This window comes from Silurus aristotelis, assembly GCF_946808225.1.
Source record: "Silurus aristotelis genome assembly, chromosome: 18".
NCBI lineage: Eukaryota > Metazoa > Chordata > Actinopteri > Siluriformes > Siluridae > Silurus > Silurus aristotelis.
The window spans coordinates 23,100,182-23,123,517 of record NC_139591.1 but is presented as its reverse complement, the minus strand read 5'-3'; the positions used below and the strand labels follow the sequence as shown (position 1 = coordinate 23,123,517).

The following is a 23,336-nucleotide window of genomic DNA, read 5'->3' as shown; positions in this document are numbered from 1 at the left end:
CCTGGTATGGTGAGTTTGTGCAGGATGGAGAGAGTGCTGAGAGTGAGGTGTGACCATAAAGCGTCCATCTGCTTCATTCATTTCTTCAAGTAGAAATATGAAACACGTCGCTGAGACGTTTCTCTGGCTCATTTCTTTTCTCTCCGTCTGGTTTATATGCAGATTATTTACGCTCATCCTGTGCGTCGCGTCGCAGTGCGCGCGCGCCTCGATGTCCCGGTTTCAGTGAAGAGCACGAGCACTTGTGAGAACGGCAGGGTCTCCAGGAGAAGAAGAAGAAGAAGAAGCGCTCTATTATTCTCATCCCAGGCCACGCTGATTAGGTTCCGTGTGCTCGGCGGTGGATGGGTGGGTGAGGCGCGAGCAGAACGCCGGGGCTCGAGAACGCGTTTAATCACTTCAGCGGCGCTCTGAATTGGTTCGGCGCGTCCTCGCCTGTCTCTCGAGTGCGCGAGGCCACCGACGGCCTCATCAACCATCCAATCAGCTTAACTGCGGAATGCACTTCGGAAAGCGATATTTCTGGGCTTTTCTCTCCCCCTTTCATCCCACTTTTCCACCGGGGCCTTTAAAAACAGGGCACGCGCCCTCACTGCATATGCAAATTACATCCAGGAAAATTAACACAATTTTCTCTCTTTTCTTTTTTTTTTCTGTCAGATTTTCTTTCTTGGGGTCTTGTAGCGTCTTTGAAAGACGTACAATTTATTTTTCAAGGTGGATCATCTTTTCTTCTCTTTTTTTTTTTTTTTTTTTTGACATCCAAGGAATCAATCGAGTTGCTTTAACGAATTGCACGCGTTTAATCTGCGCTCTGTTTCTCAGCAGAATGAGAGTCGAGTCGAAACTCTGCGCAATCAACGTTCAAATACACACACACACACACACACACACAGGAGCGGTGCGTAAACTTCACGTGTGACGTGGGAGTCGTTACTTCACTACGTAGTGTGCGTATAAGGAGCGGAAAGAAGGTGTATATCGTGCATTCAGACTACAAACTGGAATTAAATGCAAAGTCTTTTTTTTTTTTTTTCTTCTTTTCCCCATAAAAATGAAATGTCGCTGCTCAGCCCTCTATCATCCAACAAGCCCATATTGAGTAGAGTAGGTTACACCCATGTACCTCACTTGAAATTCGGTGAAAACGGCTAAAACCTGGCAACCCACAAAAAAATCAATAGCAAAGTTAAACTGCTCACAGCCCAGCTGTGGTGTAACACATCAGGCCGATTCATTAATTAAAACAAAGACTCCATATAAACTAGTACTGATTTATATATTTTTTTTAAAAAGTTCAAAATTTGCTAAATAAATTATAATTATGAAAACATTAATAAAAAACAATTATATAATTAATAAATATAATATAGAGGTCTCTGTGCAGACAAACACCACGTGGCGTCAGTGACCTGCCTCTAGAGGCCGCTCTGGTAATGACAGCGGACCGGGAGCAGGAAAAACTATCTGTATGGCATCGATAGTTTTGATGAATCGGTCAAGTATGTAGTGCATCTTTACATCTTTGTGCTTAACTGGGCCACTGGTGTGTGCTAAAGAATTTAAACATTTTCCCCCTTTTTCAGCTACGTTTTGGTGCAAAGTGTGTGTAGCATATAGCGATCAGATTGTTGTTGTGGTTGTGGACTAATACTTTAGGATACCTTCAAATACTGTACCATCAAATATCAGGACACTGGTCATGAGGCATTTATTTATAATCCACACATTATTTTGAAAGTTTCAGAGAAAGCGCGCATTACACGTTAAATATAAAAAATATATAAAATACACCATGATATCTGCACAAGGATTTCATTACATCATCATTTCTCTTGATATTGATAGTTCTACAGATTGCTCCTCGATCCTGCATGAAAAAGCTCACACTCAAGTAATCCAGGTGCAGTGCAGTGCAGCGACATCACTTCCTGTCAGGCGGAGTAGACTACAGCCTCAAGTCTGTCATTTCGAATTGCCCGGACGGCATTATTACGGACACGGGAAGAATTATACGTTTAGCTTTTTACGTCCGAGACGATTTCCTGTCCTCGTCTTGATCCTAAGTGAGCAGACACCCCATTTACCCCCCACCACCCAACCCTACTATCTCCAAGAGGGCAAATCTGGGGTCTCAGGGGAAGGCCGTAATCAGCATGCAAGGAGAACGAGATGAGGAGCTGTGTGTGTGTGTGTGTGTGTGTGTGTGTGTGTGTGTGTGTGTGTGTGTGTGTGTCTACTATACGTTAGTTATATACCGTATCGTACCACACACACACACACACACAGGAACCTTCTGTTTTCATTGTACCCTCTGTATAATAATTTAAATGATTTTAGAGGGAAAAAGTGAATGTCTGCAAATGAGAAAAATTAGAATATACAACAACTGTGTTTTTAGTGTTCAGTCCGGGGTCACTAAAGTACATGGGGATGTTTATTTGGCATATTGTTTGTGTAGAACTTTGTCTACGTTGTCTACATATATGGCTCAACCCAAGCAAGACACTCCCATGGAGGGGGGCGGGACTTACACTAATGATTCTAAAAAGTATTTAAATGAATGAACACAAGATAAGGAAAAAAAAGTCGTAAAATAATTTCACCTGGAAGCAACACGTCCAAAATCTTTTTTTTTATAGCATTTTTGACATATTTGCATCTGTAATAAAAACTCTGAGTAAATAATAAAAGATGTGTACAAACCTGTCAATCAGAGGCCCGGAGTTCGGTACGTACGTGAATGCGTAATAATCAGGGCGGTTACTGACAATCAGATAAAGATGTGAGGGTTCAGTCAGGAGTCAGAGCTTCGATTTATCAGCCAGCAAACTGCGAAAGCGATCCCGGCTTTTTAACATGGCATCTCGTATTACACAGCACACTAATATTTATGATGTCAGTGTGACACATGATTCAAGTGTGCCATATGTCGGACTTATCTCTCTCTCCCTCTCCCTCTCTCTTTTTCTCTTTCTCTCTGTCTTTCGTCAGAGCTATAGGATTAAACACAATCGCCTGATGTTCCCTGTCTAGAATCCTGAAGGTTCTCCACAGCGAGATTTGCTGAGGTGCTTATTGCTATCCCTCCTGGCAGCGTTCAGGAAAATGCGGCTGTTGCATTATAAACTAATACACTATAAACTCTGTAATAAAGAAGTATCATTTGGAGCGCAAATGCGCAGAGCGGACAGGAAGTCTGCTAATCTGAAACCCGATGCGAGAGGAAGGAAGGACTCAGGAACCAGCCTTCAGAGCTTTCACCGATCATATTCATCACAGGGCTGAGGGCCCAGACTCATTAGGCCATAGCACTGCACTTAACTAAACATCTTTTCCATAAAATAAATGCTTCCAGGTTAGGCCTCGGTGCAAGCCGGACTCGCATCTGATCCCAATTAACTTGGAGATGGCTAAGGCCTGAGCGCAAGCAGTGGTGATGACGATGATGATGGTGGTTGTAATAATGATGATGGTGGTAGAAATCTAAACTATTCTGTATTAGAGAAGCATCTGAATATTAATACAGTGGTCCCCGGAACTCGCAGGGGTTACGTTCTGAGACCCCCCATGGTACCTTAGTGAATTCATCTAAACATTATGTCACTTTAATACAATAATGTGTTTTTAAAAAGTTGTATTCAATTTGTTAGTGAAAACACAGTTCCTAACCTTCCTGAACATTCGGTTCTGCAGCGGAATCCCACAGATTTTAAGATAATCCGCAACTCGCTGTTTATTAGGTTCCAAATGAGAACCCGCGGATTTTCGAGCCGTGAGTTTCGAACTGCGAATTATCAAGCGGTTGACTGTGTGTGATTAAAAATAACCAGATATCGAAATTAAAATGTCATTTACTTGATGCTCGTGTCAGGAAGCAAAATATACACCATTTATATGACTAGTATGTTTATACAGAACATGGCCAAAACAACCATATGAGGTTCTTGCCCAAACCTGTAGCACAAACTTGGAGGTACATAATTGTATCAGACGTCTTTGGATGCGGTAGCATGATATTATTCCTTCACTTGAACCAGGAGATCCAAAACTGTTTTAGCATGACAATGCCCATGTGCACAAAGCCAGCTTCGTACTTTACACAGGTTCGAAGATCTCCTGCTACAGAGCTCCAACCCTATTGAACACGTTTGGGATGAATGTAAACACTGACTGCACCTCAGGAACCTCCTCATCTTCTCACCTACATCACTACCTGACTTTACTGAAATATATATAGATGTATAAAGTAGAAAATATACTGTGAATAAATGAAGTGAATATTAAAGGTGGAAAAGTAAATGTACAAACTAAATGATAAAAACAAACAAACACAATTTATATTCATTTTTATATTTTATGATTATTTAAAATGTGTGTATGTATATATATATAATATTTAATAAATATGGTAATTTTTTATGAATGTTTTTAATTATCTTTTTACATTGTAAAATTATGAATATTTTCTATGGATAAAAAAAAAAACTTTTTTAAATGTATTTTCTGTTTATTTTGATAAACACACAGACAGACACAGTGAAGACATGTGCTGTCTCTGCTCAGACAGTGCACTGAGATGAGTTGTGAGATCTTTGGAGGATGTGTGGTGGTGAATGTTGAGGATTCAGAGTCACTGTAATATATGAAGTTATGAGAGAGAGAGAGAGAGAGAGAGAGAGAGAGAGAGAGAGAGAGAGAGAGAGAGAGAGAGAGAGAGAGAGAGAGAGAGAGGAGAGAGATAGGGGAGAGAGTGTGTCTCTCCTGTACTGGACAGACTGATAGAGACTGATAGAGACACACTGAGTGTACACACTGATAGAGACACACTGAGTGTACACACTGATAGAGACACACTGAGTGTGATGGTACGTGAAGGTGGGGTTTGGTGAATAATTGTTTCCTGATGTGATCTCAGCCTTAAAGTTATTAATTACATGTTGATTGAAATTTTTCTCTGGTCTCAGGGTTGAAGTGTTGAGAGGAACTAAGGCACACTGGACACCCATGCCTCATTTGATCGGTCGTTAGAGCAGAGACGATCCAACATTCAGTTCGAAAGAGCAGGTCAAAGGAGAAGGAGAAGGTTTAAGGAGAAGTTTGGAAAAGTTCCACTGTCCTTTTTATTTTATCTTCTACAGGTCCCAATAAAGCTGCACGACATCTGTGTGTGTGTGTAGGTGTGTGTGTGTGTGTGTGTGTGTGTGTGTGTGTGTGTGTGTGTGTGTGTGTTCAGAAAAGAGTAGAAAACAGAAGCAAAAAAGGAAAAATAAGGACAGGATAAAACCAGAAGATGACAGAAGAAGACAAGGAGAAAAAAACAAGAACAGGATGAGACCAAAGAGGACAATTGGAACCAATGAGGACACAAAAAAAGGAGCACACAAGTATAACAATGACAGAGGGCAGAACAGGACCTAAAAAGAGAGAAGAGGAAAAAAGTTCAGATGAGGAAGACAGAGGGTTTAAAACAGATTCTCGTCATTTCTTTCCAGTTTTATTTTTCACGAGTAATCAGCAGGACATGTTCATCATCTCCATCTAGTCTTATGCTGCTTCTCCATGGCAACAGAGGAAAAAGTTGGTCTCATTTTCGAAAATGTGGAGAAGACGCCATCATGTGGTGGTGAAACAGATCACACTGAGAAACAGATCACACTGAGAAACAGATCACACTGAGCCGAACAGAAATGAGTTTAGAATTGCACCGTTAATTCATTCCAGCTTCTAATACTGTGTGTGTGTGTGTGTGTGTGTGTGTGTGTGTGTGTGTGTGTGTGTGTGTGTGCGTGTGCGTGTGCGCGTGCGCGTGTGCGTTTGTGTGTGTGTGTGTGTGTGTGTGTGTGTGTGTGCGTGTGCGTGTGCGTTTGTGTGTGTGTGTGTGTGTGTGTGTGTGTTTAAGGAATAATCCGGGTCTAGATGCGAGGTGTTACAGGATGTTGGTGCACGACGTGGAGGTGATGAAGGTGGAGAGCATTAAAATGGTGAAGGTCTCACACTTATCCGTGGATCATCACCTTATACCATGTTTATTTACCAAAATTGAGGCGCTTTTATTGATGTTTTCAAAGCAAAACTGACTGAATGGATCAAAACAACGCTTCATTTTCATTACACATTTTATATTCCCCTCATACAGCTACAATTCTCCTGCTCCGAATCACACACACAGATAAAGTAGTGCCAGAAGATTTATTTATGAGTTTTAATAAATAGATATAGAAAGTTCTTGAAGCTGATGGAGTAACTCCTGCTGCTGTTCTTTTGGTATATTTCTTGTGCCTCAAGCCGTTTTTCCACCACACGCAGAATCCCACAAAGGATCTTTTGAAGAACTGGTTAAAAAGTTCATACTGGTTTTGAAAGAAAGGAGTCAGAACGCACAGAACATCATGGTTTTTGCTGCACATGGAGCCCATGCTGATCCCTGCACACCACAATGGAGCTTTGGGCCATGGAGCAATGAGAGAAAGTGGTCTGGTCTGATGAATGATTGTTTGCATTTATAGCATTTCCTGGGGAAGTGATGGTACTGGCATGCACTATAGGAAAAAGGTGAAAAGCAGCATGTGCTCTGGGTGATGTTCTGCTGGGAAACGCTGTGGATTAAAGCAGACCATGTTCCTGAATGGCAGTGGCCTCTTTAGGAAACGTTTTGAGGAACATCTTGAAGAGTTCCAAATCTCCAGGTTAAAAGTCGATTGAGTGTCTGTGGGATCTGCTGCCACACCACATATTCAGAGGTCTTGTGGATCCCAGGTCTTGACCCGGGATTTTCTGTGCTGACTCAGCCGTGTGTTCTGTAGGCCAACATTTCCTCTCTTAATTTCCTTCACACACCAGAAACTAAATGATTTTGTGATGTTTGAACAGGAGGAAACACTAAAACATGACCACGATGCTGTAATGTTTACTTTAGTGACAGCCGTATAAGAAGTGTCTCCATGGGTCTGTGTGCTGCTTTTCAGAAGAGATGGACAGGAACCTGCTGTGCTTCGCCGTGTTCAGCTCCGTGGTGTGGCTCGTCGTGGCTCTCTACCTGCTCGTCTGCATTTATCTCCTGTGCACCATGTGTAAGAGGATGCAGAGGAACGAGGAGGAGATGGAGAGCTCTGGAACTGAAGTAGCAGAAGTGTTATAAATCCATTCTGTAAAATCGTGGAGACTTTGTTTTATACTTAACAAAGACCAGAGCTCTGACTTCCTGTTGTTTCTACTTGCTTTAAAATCAAGGTAAAACTTCCAGGTCACACAACATCCAGGACCTTCTTGTTTTCTTGTGGAAATGTACCTCGATTAGCTCTGTGCTCTGATCAGATTCTGTAGCTGGGGGTTTATAATGATGTACATAGTTTGTGTGTGTGTGTGTGTGTGTGTGTGTGTGTGTGTGTGTGTGTGTGTGTGTGTGTGTGTGTGTGTGTGTGTGTGTGTGTGTGTGTGTGTGTGACAGAAATATTCAGTGATTAGTTGCTATTTTAATTCTATCCTCCTTTTCAGGCCAACACAATATTACTAAATATTAAATATAATGTTCTTGGTGACCCAAAAATATTTAATTTATTTTATAATAAAAATTCCTTTTTGAATCAATATGTTGCTACTGGTTCTTTTTATAATGATTGAATATTATTTGTATAATTCTTTTTTTATACAAATTTTATTTATTTATTATTATTATCTATTTCACTTTGACTTTATTTTACTTTGACTTTAATTTAACGTCTAAAATCATCTTAACAGCGAAATAACATTTTACACATAAACATAATCTATTAAAAGGACATCAGTTGCCAATATAAATAAAACATTTTATAATGTATAATAAAACAGTTTATAGTAAAATCCTCATGAAATTGTCCCAGAATAGATCCTGTGTGCGATATCATAACTGTATAACCTCAGATTTTGTTCTCTGAAATAGTGAGGTTTTATTACTTTATAACCGCATGATAATTGTTTGCTTGTTCTAGAACATCATTAGATGTCCGTAAAGGAAATTAAAAAGCTACTCTTATCTTCCTAGAGATGGATGTAGAAAATTATTACTATCGTTCCTGATTAAACTGATACACATAAAAAATCATCCTGGAGCTCTAAAGCTTTTTATTAATTGATTTTATTTAATTTTTTTTACATTTGTTATTAGTGTAAATACAGTTTTCCTGTGATGACTTTAGAAATCCTGTTAGACTTCGGTCTCAGAAGGAAGTGATGCTGAGTGATAATAAACTCACACCGGATTGTTTTAAATGTACTTTCATTAGTTTTATAAATGAATTAAGTTTTTGGTTTGTTTCTAATTTACTTAATAGGATTTTAAAATTCTCAATGCTTAAAGATGAACTCTGACCCAAACCAAATGTAAAGCTTTTTATTATCTTCTTCTTCTTCTTCTTCTTCTTCTTCTTCTTCTTCTTCTTCTTTTTCTTCCTCTTCTTCTTCTGACTGCTGCATTAGCACTGGAGACTCCTTCCAGAAACTGTAAAGGATCTGTAAATAAATATAAATAATCTGGGCAGTGAAACATATTCTTAGCAAGTTTACTCAGTATATATATTTATACTTCTATCTATCTATCTATCTATCTATCTATCTATCTATCTATCTATCTATCTATCTATCTATCTATCTATCTATCTATCTATCTACTGTAAACTGTATAACTGTATTATTTTCCTTGGTTATGTGTAAATTCTGTATAAAACACCACACACACAATCACAACAAAGAATTGTTAGCATGCACTAGCTGGCTTGTTTATGAGATGCAATAAATGTGGAAAAGCTCGAGGGGGTCAAGATTTCACAATGTTTTATGTTAAAACCGTCATAAAATAATAATAAAAAAAGATTTAAGAAAGCAGACATGTCGTAAGAGGAAGTGTTTTGAGCAATGATACACAAAACTGGTATGGAGCAATACAGGTGATTCAAACGAATCAAATCTGGCGATTTGATTCAAAAGAACCGAGTCAGTGAAATGACTCGTAACGCCTGTCTGTAGCATAAAAGTGAAGGTGATGCATTTCCTACATCAGTAGTTTAGCTGGTGTTTGCCTGGAGTAAACCTTAACCTGTTCAAGAAGATTATTATCGTGATAAGGTGAGAAAATAATCTATGTAGTTCATGCAGATGATCTATTTCAAGTCCATTCTTGGGTAATTGAGTGCATTAATGGGTTCAGGGAAATGTTTTGTGCAGCATTAGTGCTCAGAAACGTCACTGCACAGAGCTACAGGTGATCTAACAGGTGAACATGGGTAGAACTTTGTGTTTTGGTAGTTTTGGTGTCTATAGTGGATCTGGGAAAGTCCTCTTCTTCTTCTTATTATTATTTTATTGTATTTAGTATACTGTGTTATAAAGTGTTAAAGCATCAGGTAACAAGCTGTAAAATGTCTCACTGCAGGTTCACAGCTCACGCTAACATCTGGAATGGCTTCTCAGTGGGTGAGTGAAAAAACCTGGCATTTTATTTCTGCATTAACAGCTGAAAGTACAGATCAGGGGTAGTGTTCTGCAGAAAAGCAAACAGAAGCCACACCTTCATTCACTTGTTTAATCAGTTCATCTCCAGACTGTCAATGCGTCTGGAATGCGTCTGGAATGAAATCCTGCAGTTTTGTGAAGAGAAGACTGAAGATTTCCAGTAGAAAAGTTTGAACAGTGGTTTAAACCCGTAATGAAACCCACAAGAAATGAACTAATATGTGAGGTAAATCATCTGCTCACCTGGAACTGACTGTGGATTTCTTTCCAAATGATCACCAAGATTATTCTGTGAACATCAACTTGTTTAGGCCTTGAAGTATACAATGCAAAAGTTTGCACACCCTTTTGGGACTTTTTAAAAGCCACAAAAATGGCAAAGAAATGTTCTGTTTCTCTCTCAGCATTTTCTCATTCGTAAATTTAACAGACAGGTTTCTAATCTGGACGTTCAGGTGAACACACCCATCTACATCATCACCGTGTTGATATTTGCATATAGAGTTCCTTTAAAACTTGCTTGACTTCCCTGCTATTGTCTTCTCTTTGAAGGGTTGGTCGAATCTGATTTAACCAAACGACATTTGAGAAGGGTGCGGGTGGGGTGTGTGTGTTTGTGCTTGTGTGTGTGTGTGTGTGTGTGTGTGTGTGTGTGTGTGTGTGTGTGTGTGTGTGTGTGTGTGTGTGTGCATTAATAAGGTAGGCATGCATGATGAGAAAGCAAGATAGAAAATATCTTTCGTGTGCAGAAATGAATGATGTTGAAGTTCCCAAACTGATGGCGTGTGCCATCACTCCATCACTCTTTACACAACACACACACACACACACACACACACACACACACACACACACACACACACACACACACACACACACACACACAAGTGTCTCTGTTATTATTACACTCTCGTGTGTTTCAGAATGATCTGAGTCTCCTCATGAACTCCCCGGACTCGCTGTCCAACCCTGTAAGATCTTCCTTTAATCTTCTTTCATCCTCCGTCTTCATTAATGAGCAGATGATTAAAGTGTTGTTCCGTTTCTGTGTCTCAGACTCGAGGAACCATTAAAGATAAAGCAGGATTTAATGCAGGTGAAGATGCTGCTGCTTTGAGGAAGGCCCTCGAGGGAATCGGTGAGAGGAACTCTTCAGCAACATGTGTGTGGAGGTGAGGAAAACATTCAATGTCCTAAAGATCATTTGTGTATGTGTTTGATGTCTTAAGGAACCCGGGAGAGCACACTGATCGAAATTCTGACTCAGAGAAGCAGCGCTCAGCGTCAGCAGATCTGTAAAGTGTACAAGGACATCACCGGAAAGGTATTTCCTCTTAACCCATAACTTCACTCAGATCATAAAAGGCTTCATATGAAGCTCCACCCACAACCTTTTAAATATAAAACCATTCTGGCCTGTGATTGGTCAGCAGGTGACAATTAATTCTCTATAACTTAACATTTTACATTTATTTTAATGCTCTCGTTCTGATACGTCATTGTTTCTATAGCAACGGAGAGTTTACAGGGACTCGTATGGCATACGCTTTTATCAAATGTGTGTATTTGTCCTAAAATGTGTATACTTTTTTAGTCTGCTCCCACTAGGGGGCACCACAGCAGATCATCCGCCTCTTTCAAACCAACTACTTGCATGTCTTCCTTCAACACATCTATTAACCTCCACCTTGGTCTTCCTCTTTTCCTCCTTCCTCGTGTCTCCATCCTCAGCATTCTCCTAAAGATATACCCCATGTCCCTCCTCTGCACATGTCCAAACCATCTCAAAATGTGTATAGGCTCTGAATAAATGTTGTTAACCAGGTAAAATGCAGGTGTATCTGTAAGTGTCATGACATCTTAAAGACGTGACTATAAAGTCTGTAACGTCTGTTGCTGTGGTACAAGAGGAATAAAACACCTCTGTAATCAAAATCATTAACTTGTTGCCATGGTTACTGTGCCTGGGCTTTTCACTTTTATGACACTTCTCAGGTTTTTTGTGGTTGTTGATTTGCAGTCTCTTGTGGACGCTCTGAAGGGAGACACTCGTGGAAACTTTGAGGACGTTCTGGTGGCTCTTGTTACCCCACCGGGGCAGTTTGACATGAAGGCAATTAAAAAGGCAATTAAAGTAAGAGCTTTATTTAATATACATATATATGTATTTGTGTGTGTGTGTGTGTGTGTGTGTGTGTGTGTGTGTGTGTGTGTGTGAGATAAACAGTATTATTGGGTTAAAAGTCTCTCTGTCGGTGTCTCAGGGAGCTGGAACCACAGAGAGCACGCTGATCGAGATCCTGGCGTCCCGATCCAACCAGCAGATCAAAGCTCTGTCTGATGCGTACCTGCAGGGTTTGTATTTGTGCTCTATGTGCTTGGATTGTGTGATTGTTACACACTGAAATGTGGAGGCTGTAACGTTGATGGCGGTGTGTTACAGAGACGGGGAGAGCGCTGATTAACGATCTGAAGTCGGAGGTGTTGGGGGATTTCGGGAAAACGCTGCTCATCCTGGCTGAGGTTGGTGCATTATGGGACGTTTTGCATTTCTGTTTGATGGATTTGGGGGGAAAAAGAGTCACGTGTGTAACGTGAGCCGCACGCTTTCTGTTTATCTCGCAGGGCAAAAGGGACGAGAGCAAAAACGTGGACGTGGCCAAAGCTAAAGCTGATGCGAAGGTAAAGTGAAACAGAAACTGGGTTTCTTTTGTTTTTTTGGTTATTATTAATTGTTTAGAAGCAGGAAATGACCAGGGGTGTAACCAGGGCCGCAGTCTGGCAGGAGGACAGGGGGCGGAGCTTCTAAACCGTAATGAGTTTAACTATTTAATGCAATTAAGAATTATTTAAAAAGCTACAGGTGAGCTATGATGATGACACACCCTGTAAGTCTTAATGTATCGGTCTCAGTGCTTTTTGACCATAACAAAGGAGGCGTGGCTTCTGCGCCTGTTAATATTAATGAAGGAGGCGTGGCTTCTGTGCCTTTTAGCCATATTGAAGGAGGCGTGGCCTCCTAAATAGCATCACATTTCTATATCCTGAACCCCACATTAAACAGCACGTGTAATGTGTTGCATGACGTTGTGTGTGTAAATTAGACACTCACCCTGAGGTGTCACTGCACAGGCGCTGTACGAGGCCGGAGAGAAGAAATTGGGGACGGATGAGAGCAAGTTCATCGATATCCTCTGTCACAGGAGCGTTCCTCAACTCCGACAAAGTGAGAGTCACACTGCAGACTGCAAATCAACTTCCTGTACTGTATCACAACTCACACACATCTGAATGCTCTCTCTGTGTGTGTGTGTGTGTGTGTGTGTGTGTGTGTGTGTGTGTGTGTGTGTGTGTGTGTGTGTGTGTGTGTGTGTGTGTGTGTGTGTGTGTGTGTGTGTGTGTTTTATTTCAAGCTCTTCTGGAATATAAGGACCTGAGTGGGAAAACTCTGCAGCAGAGCATCGAGAAAGAGATGTCTGGAAAATTAGAGGAGGTTCTAGTAGCAATCGGTTCGACACGTTTTCACATTTTTTGTGTTTTTTTTTTTTGTACTTTTAAGAATCAGACGTTTTGTTGTTGATCGTTTGTGCCGTAACACCGGTGAACGTGTGTGTCGTTACAGTGAAATGCGTGAAGAGCGTCCCAGCTTACATGGCAGAGCTTCTCCATAAGAGTATGAAGGTAAAGAACACAAACAATTCAGAGATCATACAACAAATCAAAGAAGGGAAAAAGAGTCAAAGAAAGAAATAAAGAAATAAAGAGAGAGAGAAAGAAAGAAAGAAAGAAAGAAAGAAAGAAAGAAAGAAAGAAAGAAAGAAAGAAAGAAAGAAAGATAAATAATGAGCAAGCTTAAAAAGATGATGATGGTGATAAATATGCTCCTGGGGGTCTTTTGTTTAAAGTTTTGTTGGAACTCTGGAATGTCGGGAATGTGATGAGTGTGAAAGTGTGTGAGGTGAAACACAAAGCCAGTAGTGTATCTGTAGATCTGTACAGTGTGTTGATGGTTGTAAGAGACTCCTGAGTGAATTGTGTTGCTGTTGTTTGTGTGTGTTCAGGGTGTGGGCACTCACGAGGCCATGCTGACTCGGATCATGGTGAGCCGCTCCGAGATCGATCTGATGGACATCAAGTCCGAGTATAAAAAACTGTACAGCCGCTCCTTATACTCCGATATCAAGGTATTTTACACCAAACTGTTAACACTGATACACACTCACACTCACACTGTCCACAACTGTCAGGTGTAGGAAAGAAGGGAAAAGACAGGAGGAAAAAAGAAGTGAAAAGGGAATGATGGAGCTGAGAGTGATGGAGAAATTCAAGAGTGGGATAAGATTGTAAAGAAAATTATACTTTATTCTAATACATTTCTAGTTTCAGTCATATTCTTTTTTTATTCCACTTCCAGTCTTTTTTAATTCCATGTTCACTTTTTCCGATAGCTTTTCCATTTTTTTCCAATTTTACTTCGAATGGCTTGTAGAGGTTTTGAACAGAATTACAAATCTGCAGCTTGTAAAGAGGTGTGTGTGTGTGTGTGTGTGTGTGTGTGTGTGTCGTGTGTGTGTGTGTGTGTTTCAGTCTGACATAACAGGAGATTACGAGAAAACACTGCTGGCGATCTGTGGATCAGACGATAAATAAAATATTCAGAGGAACATGGATGATGGAGATGAAATGATAAAACCAGATGGATGGAATATTTTATATTTCACTGCGGTGTGAACAGGATTTCAGTGTTTGAGTGTGTGTATGTGTATTTGAGCCTTGAGCTGTTTTACACTGGAAATATTTACAGAAATAAAAACACACGAACTGATTATTCGTTCTGAATTTGTTAACAGCAAAAACTTTTAATGAGTTACAAATTGAGTTATAAAATAAGTTACAGATTCTGCAGTTTATTTGAATGATATTGAAACGTGATTTTATTTTATTAATCATATTAGAAATTGATTCTTTGATGTCAAAATTAGTTAAGAATAAATTTCAGTTTTATGAACAGATGTAGCGTTACATGTTTTTCGTGTGTGTGTGTGTGTGTGTGTGTGTGTGTGTGTGAGAGAGAGAGAGAGAGAGAGAGAGAGAGAGAGAATGTTTTCTATCAAACTAATGGAAAAATATATAAACCCTGAACTGTGTTAAAGAGTTTCAACGGTAATATATACAAGGCGGCCAGCAGAGGGAGACAAATCACATTAATGTAACCATTTTTATTGTTGATGTTAATTAATTTTTAAATCCAATCATTTAAAAATCTCTATAATTACAGAAGAAGAATTGTGCTGTCACGGAAAAATAACCCACGACAGCGTGGTATAATGAAGTACAGTATGTGTTTACTGGTTTTCCAATAACTGCACGTTATATACACTAATCAGCTTTGGGATTTACTGCAGAAGAATGTAAGTTGTATGAAATTATTTGTTATGCTTTAGATATAAATGTACATTAATTTATATTTAAGTTAACTTTTGGAAACGACTAATTGGTGGTAAATATTTATCTACATAACATTTTTTCTTAGAATAAACAATTACGTGCAGTCATGTATTCTGGAGCTTTCAGATAAATGAGGCTGATTGAGTACTTTTAAGAGAGACCGTGTGTGTGTGTGTGTTGTTTCCCATATAAAGCAGCATGAATGACCTGTACCTGAAAGAAAGGTCTGCAGGACAGTGTGAGTCTAAAATTAAATCCTAGAAGAGATCAGAGTTTATAAAATCATCCACGTCGCGCCGATTCAATTCTAAAGAGTCAAATTCCAAAGAGTCGACTCAATGAGTGACTCGTTACCGCCCATCGCTCGAGCAGAAGCGCGTTGATTGCGGGGAAAAGGGTGGATCATTTCCTGCACTTCTCCGGAGACTCCCTGATCCACACACCGCGCTGTCCGAGCAGAAGAAAACTATTTTCAGCATTAACGAGAAGGTGAGGAGAAAAAAACAATACAGACTTTTATTTGCACCAGGAAATTGAGAAAATAAACCGGATTTGTGAGCGTTTTCTCTCTGCGTAACTTCTGGGTCCATGTGGAGTCCATTTTCGGGTTCCAGAAGGTCCAGGAAATTGTGTTTGCAGTGTTAGAGTTTAGGAACAGAAACCACACTGAGCTCCAGGTGGTCTAACAGGTGAAGAACGTGGTGTGAACAGGATCAGGGAAAGTCTTTATTCTAATAATAATAATAATAATAATAATAATAATGATGATGATGATGATGATGTTGTTGTAGTGTTATAAAGTGTTAACGCATTAAACAGCAGGCTGTCAAATCTCCATTACAGGTTCACAGCCCACCCTAACATCTGGAATGGCTTCTGAGTGGGTGAGTCACAAAACCTTCGCATTTCTCCGGCATTAGGACACAAATTCTGCTCTCTGACGTGCAGCTTTAATCCCCATCAGTGTAATAAACACAAAATGAATCTCCTCCAGTCTTCTCTTCAACTTTATTTACACTTAATGACTTTAATAGAAGTCTACAAATATGGTGTGTGTGTGTGTGTGTGTTTAACGCCATGTTAATAACTGCATCCAATTAATCAGCTAATTAATGAGTCAGGTGTGTGTGTGTGTGTGGGGGGGGGATAAGGTGAGGGGTTGGGTGTGGAGTCAGGTGTGTTTGTGTGTATAAATAAATAAAGTTGAACACAATGATTAGAAACTTGACATGCTGAGAAACAGTAAGGATCAAAAAGCTGTGTGATTTATTTTTTTTTCCCCCAAAATCTGGTCACTCGTCAGCTCCCCACCCACCATCCTGCTCTCTCCGATCACATGACGGCCAGAACCAACACCCACGCCTGCTGAGAGAAATAAATAAATAAATAAACAAGAATGAACGTCCTGTTATGTTGGAAAGGACACAGAAACTACATTTTCGAAACTGTTTTTGACATGGACGTGCGTGTGGATGTGTGTTTGGAGATGAAGGTGTGGATGAAGGTGTGTTTAGAAATGAAGGTGTGGATGAAGGTGTGTTTAGAGTTGAAGGTGTTTTTGAAGATGAAGGTGTGCTTGGAGATGAAGGTGTGGATGGTGTGTTTAGAGATGAAGGTGTGTTTAAAGATGGTGTGTTCAGAGATAAATGTGTGGATGAAGGTGTGTTTGGAGATGAAGGTGTGGATGAAGGTGTGTTTGGAGATGAAGGTGTGGATGAAGGTGTGCTTGGATGTGTAAATGTAGGTTTAAGGATTATTGTTCTTGTCTTGTGTCACGTGTGTTTCAGGATGACCTGAGTCTCCTTCTGGACTTCCCGGACTCAATGTCCAACCCTGTAAGACTTTGTCTCCTTACGTCTCCTCCATCCTCCGTCTTCACTCATGAGTAGGTGATTGAGTTGTTTCCTTTTTGTCTTTCAGACTCGAGGAACCATTAAAGATAAAGCAGGATTTAATGCAGGTGAAGATGCTGCTGCTTTGAGGAAGGCCATCGAGGGAATCGGTAAGAGGAACTTCAGCAACCTGCTTTACTGCTGTTTGCAGTCACTCCCTGAGTAAATTTACCTTTCATACACGTGTGTGTGTGTGTGTGTGTGTGTGTGTGTGTGTGTGTGTGTGTGTGGCATCTTCAGGCACCACAGAGAAAATTCTGATCGATATTTTGACTCAGAGAAGCAGCGCACAGCGTCAGCAGATCTGTAAAGTTTACAAGGACGTGACCGGAAAGGTATTTCCTCTTAAATCTGGATTCTGATTGGTCAGGAGTTAAACAATAACAGTGGCTCGGTTATATACGGTTTCCATGGTAATGTATGTAACGTATACGACGCTGTTCTGTGATTCTGGGTTTTTTTTGTGGTTGTTGATTTGCAGTCTCTTGTGGACGCTCTGGAAGGAGACACTCATGGACACTTTGAGGACGTTCTGGTGGCTCTTGTTACCCCACCGGGGCAGTTTGACATGCAGGAAATCAAGAAGGCAATTAAAGTAAGAGATTTAAGAGTTTTATATTCTGTGTGTCGTCGCTCTTTTGTGGTGATTTAAAAAGTAATTATTTTATAAGTATATGTATATACATCCGCGTCGAGAGCTGAAGAACATCTGGAATACGACGAAGAATCAGGAAGACCTTCGACGAGCTCAACCCCTGAAAATGTTGTAACTGTTCAGCAACTCGTGCATGATGATCGTCGGAGAACGATCCACAGGATCTCACTTCCTCACCCACACTACTCTCCAGATGTGGCTTCTGCGGACTTCGCCCTCTTTCTAAAGATAAAGATGCAGCTCTCCGTATTGACAACGTTGTGGAGATCCGGCGCAGCATCAACGTCGTCCATCATCTTGTTTGTTCATTGTTATGAAAATCTCAGTTTTCTTAGTCCACACTAAATCCGTCCACTTCATCGTCTCTGTGAAGGGAAGAGCAAAGTGTAGACAAAAACATTTCCATGTTTTCAGATTCATGTGTGATGTAGTCGGTTTTTTTTCCAGCTTTCTGGAGATCATTTCTGCTCTTTTTGTGTGTGAGATAAACAGTATTATTGGGTTAAAAGTCTCTCTGTCGGTGTCTCAGGGAGCTGGAACCACAGAGAGCACGCTGATCGAGATCCTGGCGTCCCGATCCAACCAGCAGATCAAAGCTCTGTCTGATGCGTACCTGCAGGGTTTGTATTTGTGCTCTATGTGCTTGGATTGTGTGATTGTTACACACTGAAATGTGGAGGCTGTAACGTTGATGGCGGTGTGTTACAGAGACGGGGAGAGCGCTGATTAACGATCTGAAGTCGGAGGTGTCGGGGGATTTCGGGAAAACGCTGCTCATCCTGGCTGAGGTTGGTGCATTATGGGACGTTTTGCATTTCTGTTTGATGGATTTGGGGGAAAAGAGTCACGTGTGTAACGTGAGCCGCACGCTTTCTGTTTATCTCGCAGGGCAAAAGGGACGAGAGCAAAAACGTGGACGTGGCCAAAGCTAAAGCTGATGCGAAGGTAAAGTGAAACAGAAACTGGGTTTCTTTTGTTTTTGTTTATTATTAATTGTTTAGAAGCAGGAAATGACCAGGGGTGTAACCAGGGCCGCAGTCTGGCAGGAGGACAGGGGGCGGAGCTTCTATACCGTAATGAGTTTAACTATTTAATGCAATTAAGAATGAATAAAAAGCTACAGGTGAGCTATGATGATGATGACACAGGAACTAGGGCTCTTTTGTTTAAAAGACTTTTTCATGCAAATGAAATGGTTGAGTGTGTAACCAGGGATACCGTGGGCAGGAGAGCAGGGGGTGGAGCTTCACTATTTAATTCTGTTGACTTTGATTTTCAACTTGAGAAAACATGGCCCCTGCTTATTACTCATTACTAATGAAGAAGGTGTAGCCTTTATGCTTAAGTTCTAAGAAAGGAGGCATGGCCTCTGCTTATGAGTCCTAATAAAGAAGGCGTGGCCTCTGCTGATCATTCCTAATAAAGGTGTGGCCTCTATGCTTAAGTTCTAATGAAGGAGGCATGGCTTCTGAGCTTAATTCCTAATATAGAAGGCATGGCCTCTGCTGATCATTCCTATTGAAGGCGTGGCCTCTGCTTATCATGCCTAATATAGGAGGCGTGGCCTCTGCTTATCAATCCTAATGAAGGAGGCAATGCCTTTGTGCTTAAGTTCTAATGAAGAAGGCGTGGCCTCTGCTTATCACTCTTAATAAAGGTCTCTGTGCTTATAAGGAGGCGTGGTGTTCTCAGTTAAAATAATCATAATAAAAGTGTAAAATGTAAAAATTTCACATCATTAGGTTGTGTGTGTAAATTAGAGACTCCCCCCGTGTCACTGCACAGGCGCTGTACGAGGCCGGAGAGAAGAAATGGGGGACGGATGAGAGCAAGTTCATCGATATCCTCTGTCACAGGAGCGTTCCTCAACTCCGACAAAGTGAGAGTCACACTGCAGACTGCAAATCAACTTCCTGTACTGTATCACAACTCACACACATCTGAATGCTCTCTGTGTGTGTGTGTGTGTGTGTGTGTGTGTGTGTGTGTTTTATTTCAAGCTCTTCTGGAATATAAGGACCTGAGCGGGAAAACTCTGCAGCAGAGCATCGAGGGCGAGATGTCTGGAAATCTGGAGGAGACATTAGTAGCAATCGGTACGACATTTTAATGAATCAGGTGTTTCATTTTTCACCGTTTCTCCTGTAACACCGGTGAACGTGTGTGTCGTTACAGTGAAATGCGTGAAGAGCGTCCCTGCTTACATGGCAGAGCTTCTCCATAAGAGTATGAAGGTAAAGAACACAAACTGATCACACAGTGAAAAGAAGGGAATGAGTAAATAAATGGATAAATGAATAAAATAAAAAACTAACCTGCAACTAATGATTGAAGTTTTCTTTCTGCTTTAAAAAAAATTTATATAAAATATAATAACATTGTTTTGACAATTTTAGTTTAAAAATATACACAGACATTTCAACCGCTCTAATACAAGATACACAAATTTGTATGGTTTTGTCGAGCAGAGAGAAAAACATGAACGTGACTGCATGATTGTGACACAGCTGTTATCACTGAGGGTGTACTTACTTTTGTTGGCAGTTATTTAGACAATAGCGGCTGAAAGTTGTTTTTTCTAGTGGACAGTAAATCTGTACGTTTAATTTCTATAGTGTTGTCCCTTCAGAAGATACTACAATGATTGTGGAAATGTGAGGGGTGCACTTACTTTTGTGAGAAACTGTAACTAGATGGAAGAAATAAATATAAACAGAGAGTGTAAAAGAGAGGAGAAAAATAAACGAGTAATAATAAGCGAGAGAAGTTAATGAATAATGGTTATGACTCATGAACACGCCCACTTTTTACTGCACTGCAATTGGTCCATTTTCCCCTCCTGTAGACGCGCCCACTTTTACTCATATCTTCAATTAGGTGTGTGTGTGTGTGTGTGTGTGTGTGTGTGTGTGTGTGTGTGTGTGTGTGTGTGTGTGTGTGTGTGTGTGTGTGTGTGTCCCTTTGTATTGAGTAGTCGAGTGGCTTGTGGGAAAAGTTACACAGTCCGGTCATGAGGGACCGAATTCTTTGGTACCATTTTCCAGACAGGAGGAGGATGAAGAGTGTGTGTGAAGGGTGTGTGTGAAGGGTGTGTGTGAAGGGTGTGTGTGAAGGGTGTGTGTGAATGCGGTGTAATTGGTGACTGTACATGATTAAGGGACCCTGGTGATCCTCCAAGCCGTCCTTTCTCACTGTAGGGTCTTGTAGGTCCACCTCCCAAACCAGGCAGTGCTGCAGCAGCTCAGGATGCTATCGATGGTCCTTCTGTAGAACGTTATGAGGATGTGGTGGTGGGAGCTGCATGTTTCTCAGCTTTCTCAAGAAGTAGACAAGCTGCCGGGTTTTCTTTGTTACAGAGCTGGTTCTGAGGGACCATCTCGCACACATCAGCATGCTGATATTGTCTGGACTATTTGTTTGTTTGGTTTTTTTCCCAGGGGGCAGGAACTACCGAGGCCATGCTGACTCGGATCATGGTGAGCCGCTCCGAGATCGATCTGATGGACATCAAGACCGAGTATAAAAAACTGTTCGGCTACTCATTATACTCCACCATCGAGGTACTTTACTGCAACATGTTCACATTTATACTAAAAGAACAAAAGAAAAAAAGAGAATACATTCTCTAAGTTCATGAACGTTAAAAAGAAAAACATGAAAGAAAAGAAAAAATATTTAAAAAAATGGAAAAGGGGGAAAAAGAAATGAGAAAGAACAAATAAGTAAAAAAAAAAAAAAGGAAAATGTAAACAACAGAAAGATGAAAAGGAAAAGAGTGCACAGGAGAAAAATAGGAGAGAAAAAAAAGTAAAAAAAGGAGTGTGTGAAAAAAGAAAAAGTGTAACTTCAAAAATAAAGGTTAAAAAATTGCACGTATTTTCTAAAAGAATTAATCAAATGTGTGATTTAAATCAGATGGATTTTATTCACTGAGAGCAGCAGTGATCTTTCTGCCCTCTGGAAATTTACCAGTGTGAAGCTTTCAGGCTGTTTTTCCTTCACAAACAAATCTTTTTATTTGCATTCGCATACAAACGAAACACTGCACGAGGGAGGGAGGGAGGGATGGAGGGAGGGAGGGATGGAGGCACATTGTCATGCTGGAGCCGGTTTGGGTCTCCTAGATCAAGTGAAAGGAAAATTTCGTGCTCCTGCATCCAGAGACGTCTGATACAATTGATGTCTCTGTTTCATTTCTAATGCAAATCTTCATGTATATTATAAACCAAGTGTATGCAGATATTTAACAATTGTGAACATTTTTTATACATTTTATAGAACAATTTAATTATAATAATCCTCTGGTCAGTGTGAATAGTGGATTGTGATTGGCTGGAAGTTCAGGTGTGAATAGTGGATTGTGATTGGCTGGAAGTTCAGGTGTGAATAGTGGATTGTGATTGGCTGGAAGATCAGGTGTGAATAGTGGATTGTGATTGGCTGGAAGTTCAGGTGTGAATAGTGGATTGTGATTGGCTGGAAGTTCAGGTGTGAATAGTGGACTGTGATTGGCTGGAAGTTCATGTGTGAATAGTGGACTGTGATTGGCTGGAGGGTTGATTGTGATTGGCTGGAAGATCAGGTGTGAATAGTGGATTGTGATTGGCTGGAAGTTCAGGTGTGAATAGTGGATTGTGATTGGCTGGAAGTTCAGGTGTGAATAGTGGACTGTGATTGGCTGGAGGGTTGATTGTGATTGGCTGGAAGTTCAGGTGTGAATAATGGATTGTGATTGGCTGGAAGGTGCAAGTTCAGAGTGTTGAACACAGGTAGTTTGTGAATCGGAGTTCTTAATGAACGCACTGCTTATAAACACCTGTAACCATAGTAACACACAGTGAATACACACCTGTAAACATGGCTGGAAAAGTCAGGTGTCCCAAACACAAAATTTATAATAAATTCTAAACTATAAATGGAATTACATTATACATTGAATTACAAGGTTTTTTTTTTGTTTTTTGATTTTTTATCAAGTTTCAAGTTCTCCCATTCGCTCTTTTCCAGTTATTCTTAAATTTTTCTGTTTTAAACTGTTAAAAATTTTTAAGGGATTTTTTGGGGTCTCCTGCAGCTTGTAGGTTTTCCACTCTGACAAGTAAGTGTGTGTTGTGTAAAAGCTGTATAAACGTGTGTGTGTGTGTTCCAGTCGGATACCTCAGGGGACTACAGGAAAACACTGCTGGGGATCTGTGGTGCAGATAATAAATAAGCTCTGATCTTGAGGGAGGATGGAGATAAAAACTCGGACCTTTATGCCGCTGCTTCCTGAACGTCCTCCACATTTCTGTTTTTACACATAAACATAGAAAACTTTTAATAGTAATAATCACACATATGAAGTATGACGTGTAGCTGGTTTAAACCTTTACATTTCTCTACAGCATTCACATGGGTGTGTGTGTGTGTGTGTGTGTGTGTGTGTGTGTGTGTGTGTTGAGCCTTATATTAACACTGGTTATATTTTGAGCAATAAAACTCACTCAAACTATTTATTTGCTTTGATTATTTACCTTCAAATGAAACTGTATAAATGTTTATTTATTACAAGGTTAATTATCTTTTGGACAAAAAAGGTTTTTATTATTAAAACGAACATTTTAATATTTAAACATTAACTTTAGTACGACCAACATTTATTTTATTTTTTTTATTTAAATCCTCCACTGTGACGTCATCATGGTCTCCAACATTCAGTGTCCCAACCACACTGTCATCATCATCATGCGACGAAAGAATTTTACTGTAAAGTATACGCCACATGTAAAATTCCTACTGCCACTTTAAAAAAATGCTTACCATCATCAGCATCTTCACCATCGCTGGTAGCGTCATCATCATTAATGTCACTG

The 23,336-nt window shown here is 40.3% G+C and overlaps 2 protein-coding genes across 4 annotated transcripts; both read left to right on the top strand.

Moving 5' to 3' along the window:
* The first annotated feature begins 9,004 nt into the window (after positions 1 to 9,004).
* Positions 9,005 to 14,435, top strand: LOC310741205 (annexin A3-like). The gene is made up of 14 exons (XM_083568825.1): positions 9,005 to 9,102; positions 9,410 to 9,450; positions 10,413 to 10,460; positions 10,546 to 10,627; positions 10,719 to 10,813; positions 11,510 to 11,623; positions 11,754 to 11,844; positions 11,933 to 12,012; positions 12,115 to 12,171; positions 12,622 to 12,715; positions 12,903 to 12,998; positions 13,112 to 13,170; positions 13,551 to 13,673; positions 14,077 to 14,435. Exons 2-14 carry the CDS (start codon positions 9,436 to 9,438, stop codon positions 14,137 to 14,139), a joined length of 1,017 nt encoding a protein of 338 aa, XP_083424951.1. The 5' UTR covers positions 9,005 to 9,102; positions 9,410 to 9,435; the 3' UTR covers positions 14,140 to 14,435.
* On the top strand, positions 9,421 to 22,975 carry LOC310741204 (annexin A3-like). 3 transcript variants are annotated; one of them, XR_014537876.1, is made up of 14 exons: positions 15,270 to 15,426; positions 15,781 to 15,821; positions 16,725 to 16,772; positions 16,858 to 16,939; positions 17,070 to 17,164; positions 17,311 to 17,424; positions 18,014 to 18,104; positions 18,193 to 18,272; positions 18,373 to 18,429; positions 19,270 to 19,363; positions 19,485 to 19,580; positions 19,660 to 19,718; positions 20,922 to 21,649; positions 22,103 to 22,975. XR_014537876.1 is itself a non-coding variant. In XM_083568823.1 (14 exons), exons 2-14 carry the CDS (start codon positions 15,807 to 15,809, stop codon positions 22,694 to 22,696), a joined length of 1,017 nt encoding a protein of 338 aa, XP_083424949.1. In that variant the 5' UTR covers positions 15,270 to 15,426; positions 15,781 to 15,806; the 3' UTR covers positions 22,697 to 22,975. The 3 variants fall into 3 exon arrangements, 2 of the variants coding, with proteins under 2 accessions (XP_083424950.1, XP_083424949.1); XM_083568823.1 differs by having other exon boundaries at positions 20,922 to 21,044; positions 22,634 to 22,975; XM_083568824.1 differs by lacking the exons at positions 15,270 to 15,426; positions 15,781 to 15,821 and adding an exon at positions 9,421 to 9,450 and having other exon boundaries at positions 20,922 to 21,044; positions 22,634 to 22,975.
* The last annotated feature ends 361 nt before the right edge of the window (positions 22,976 to 23,336 follow it).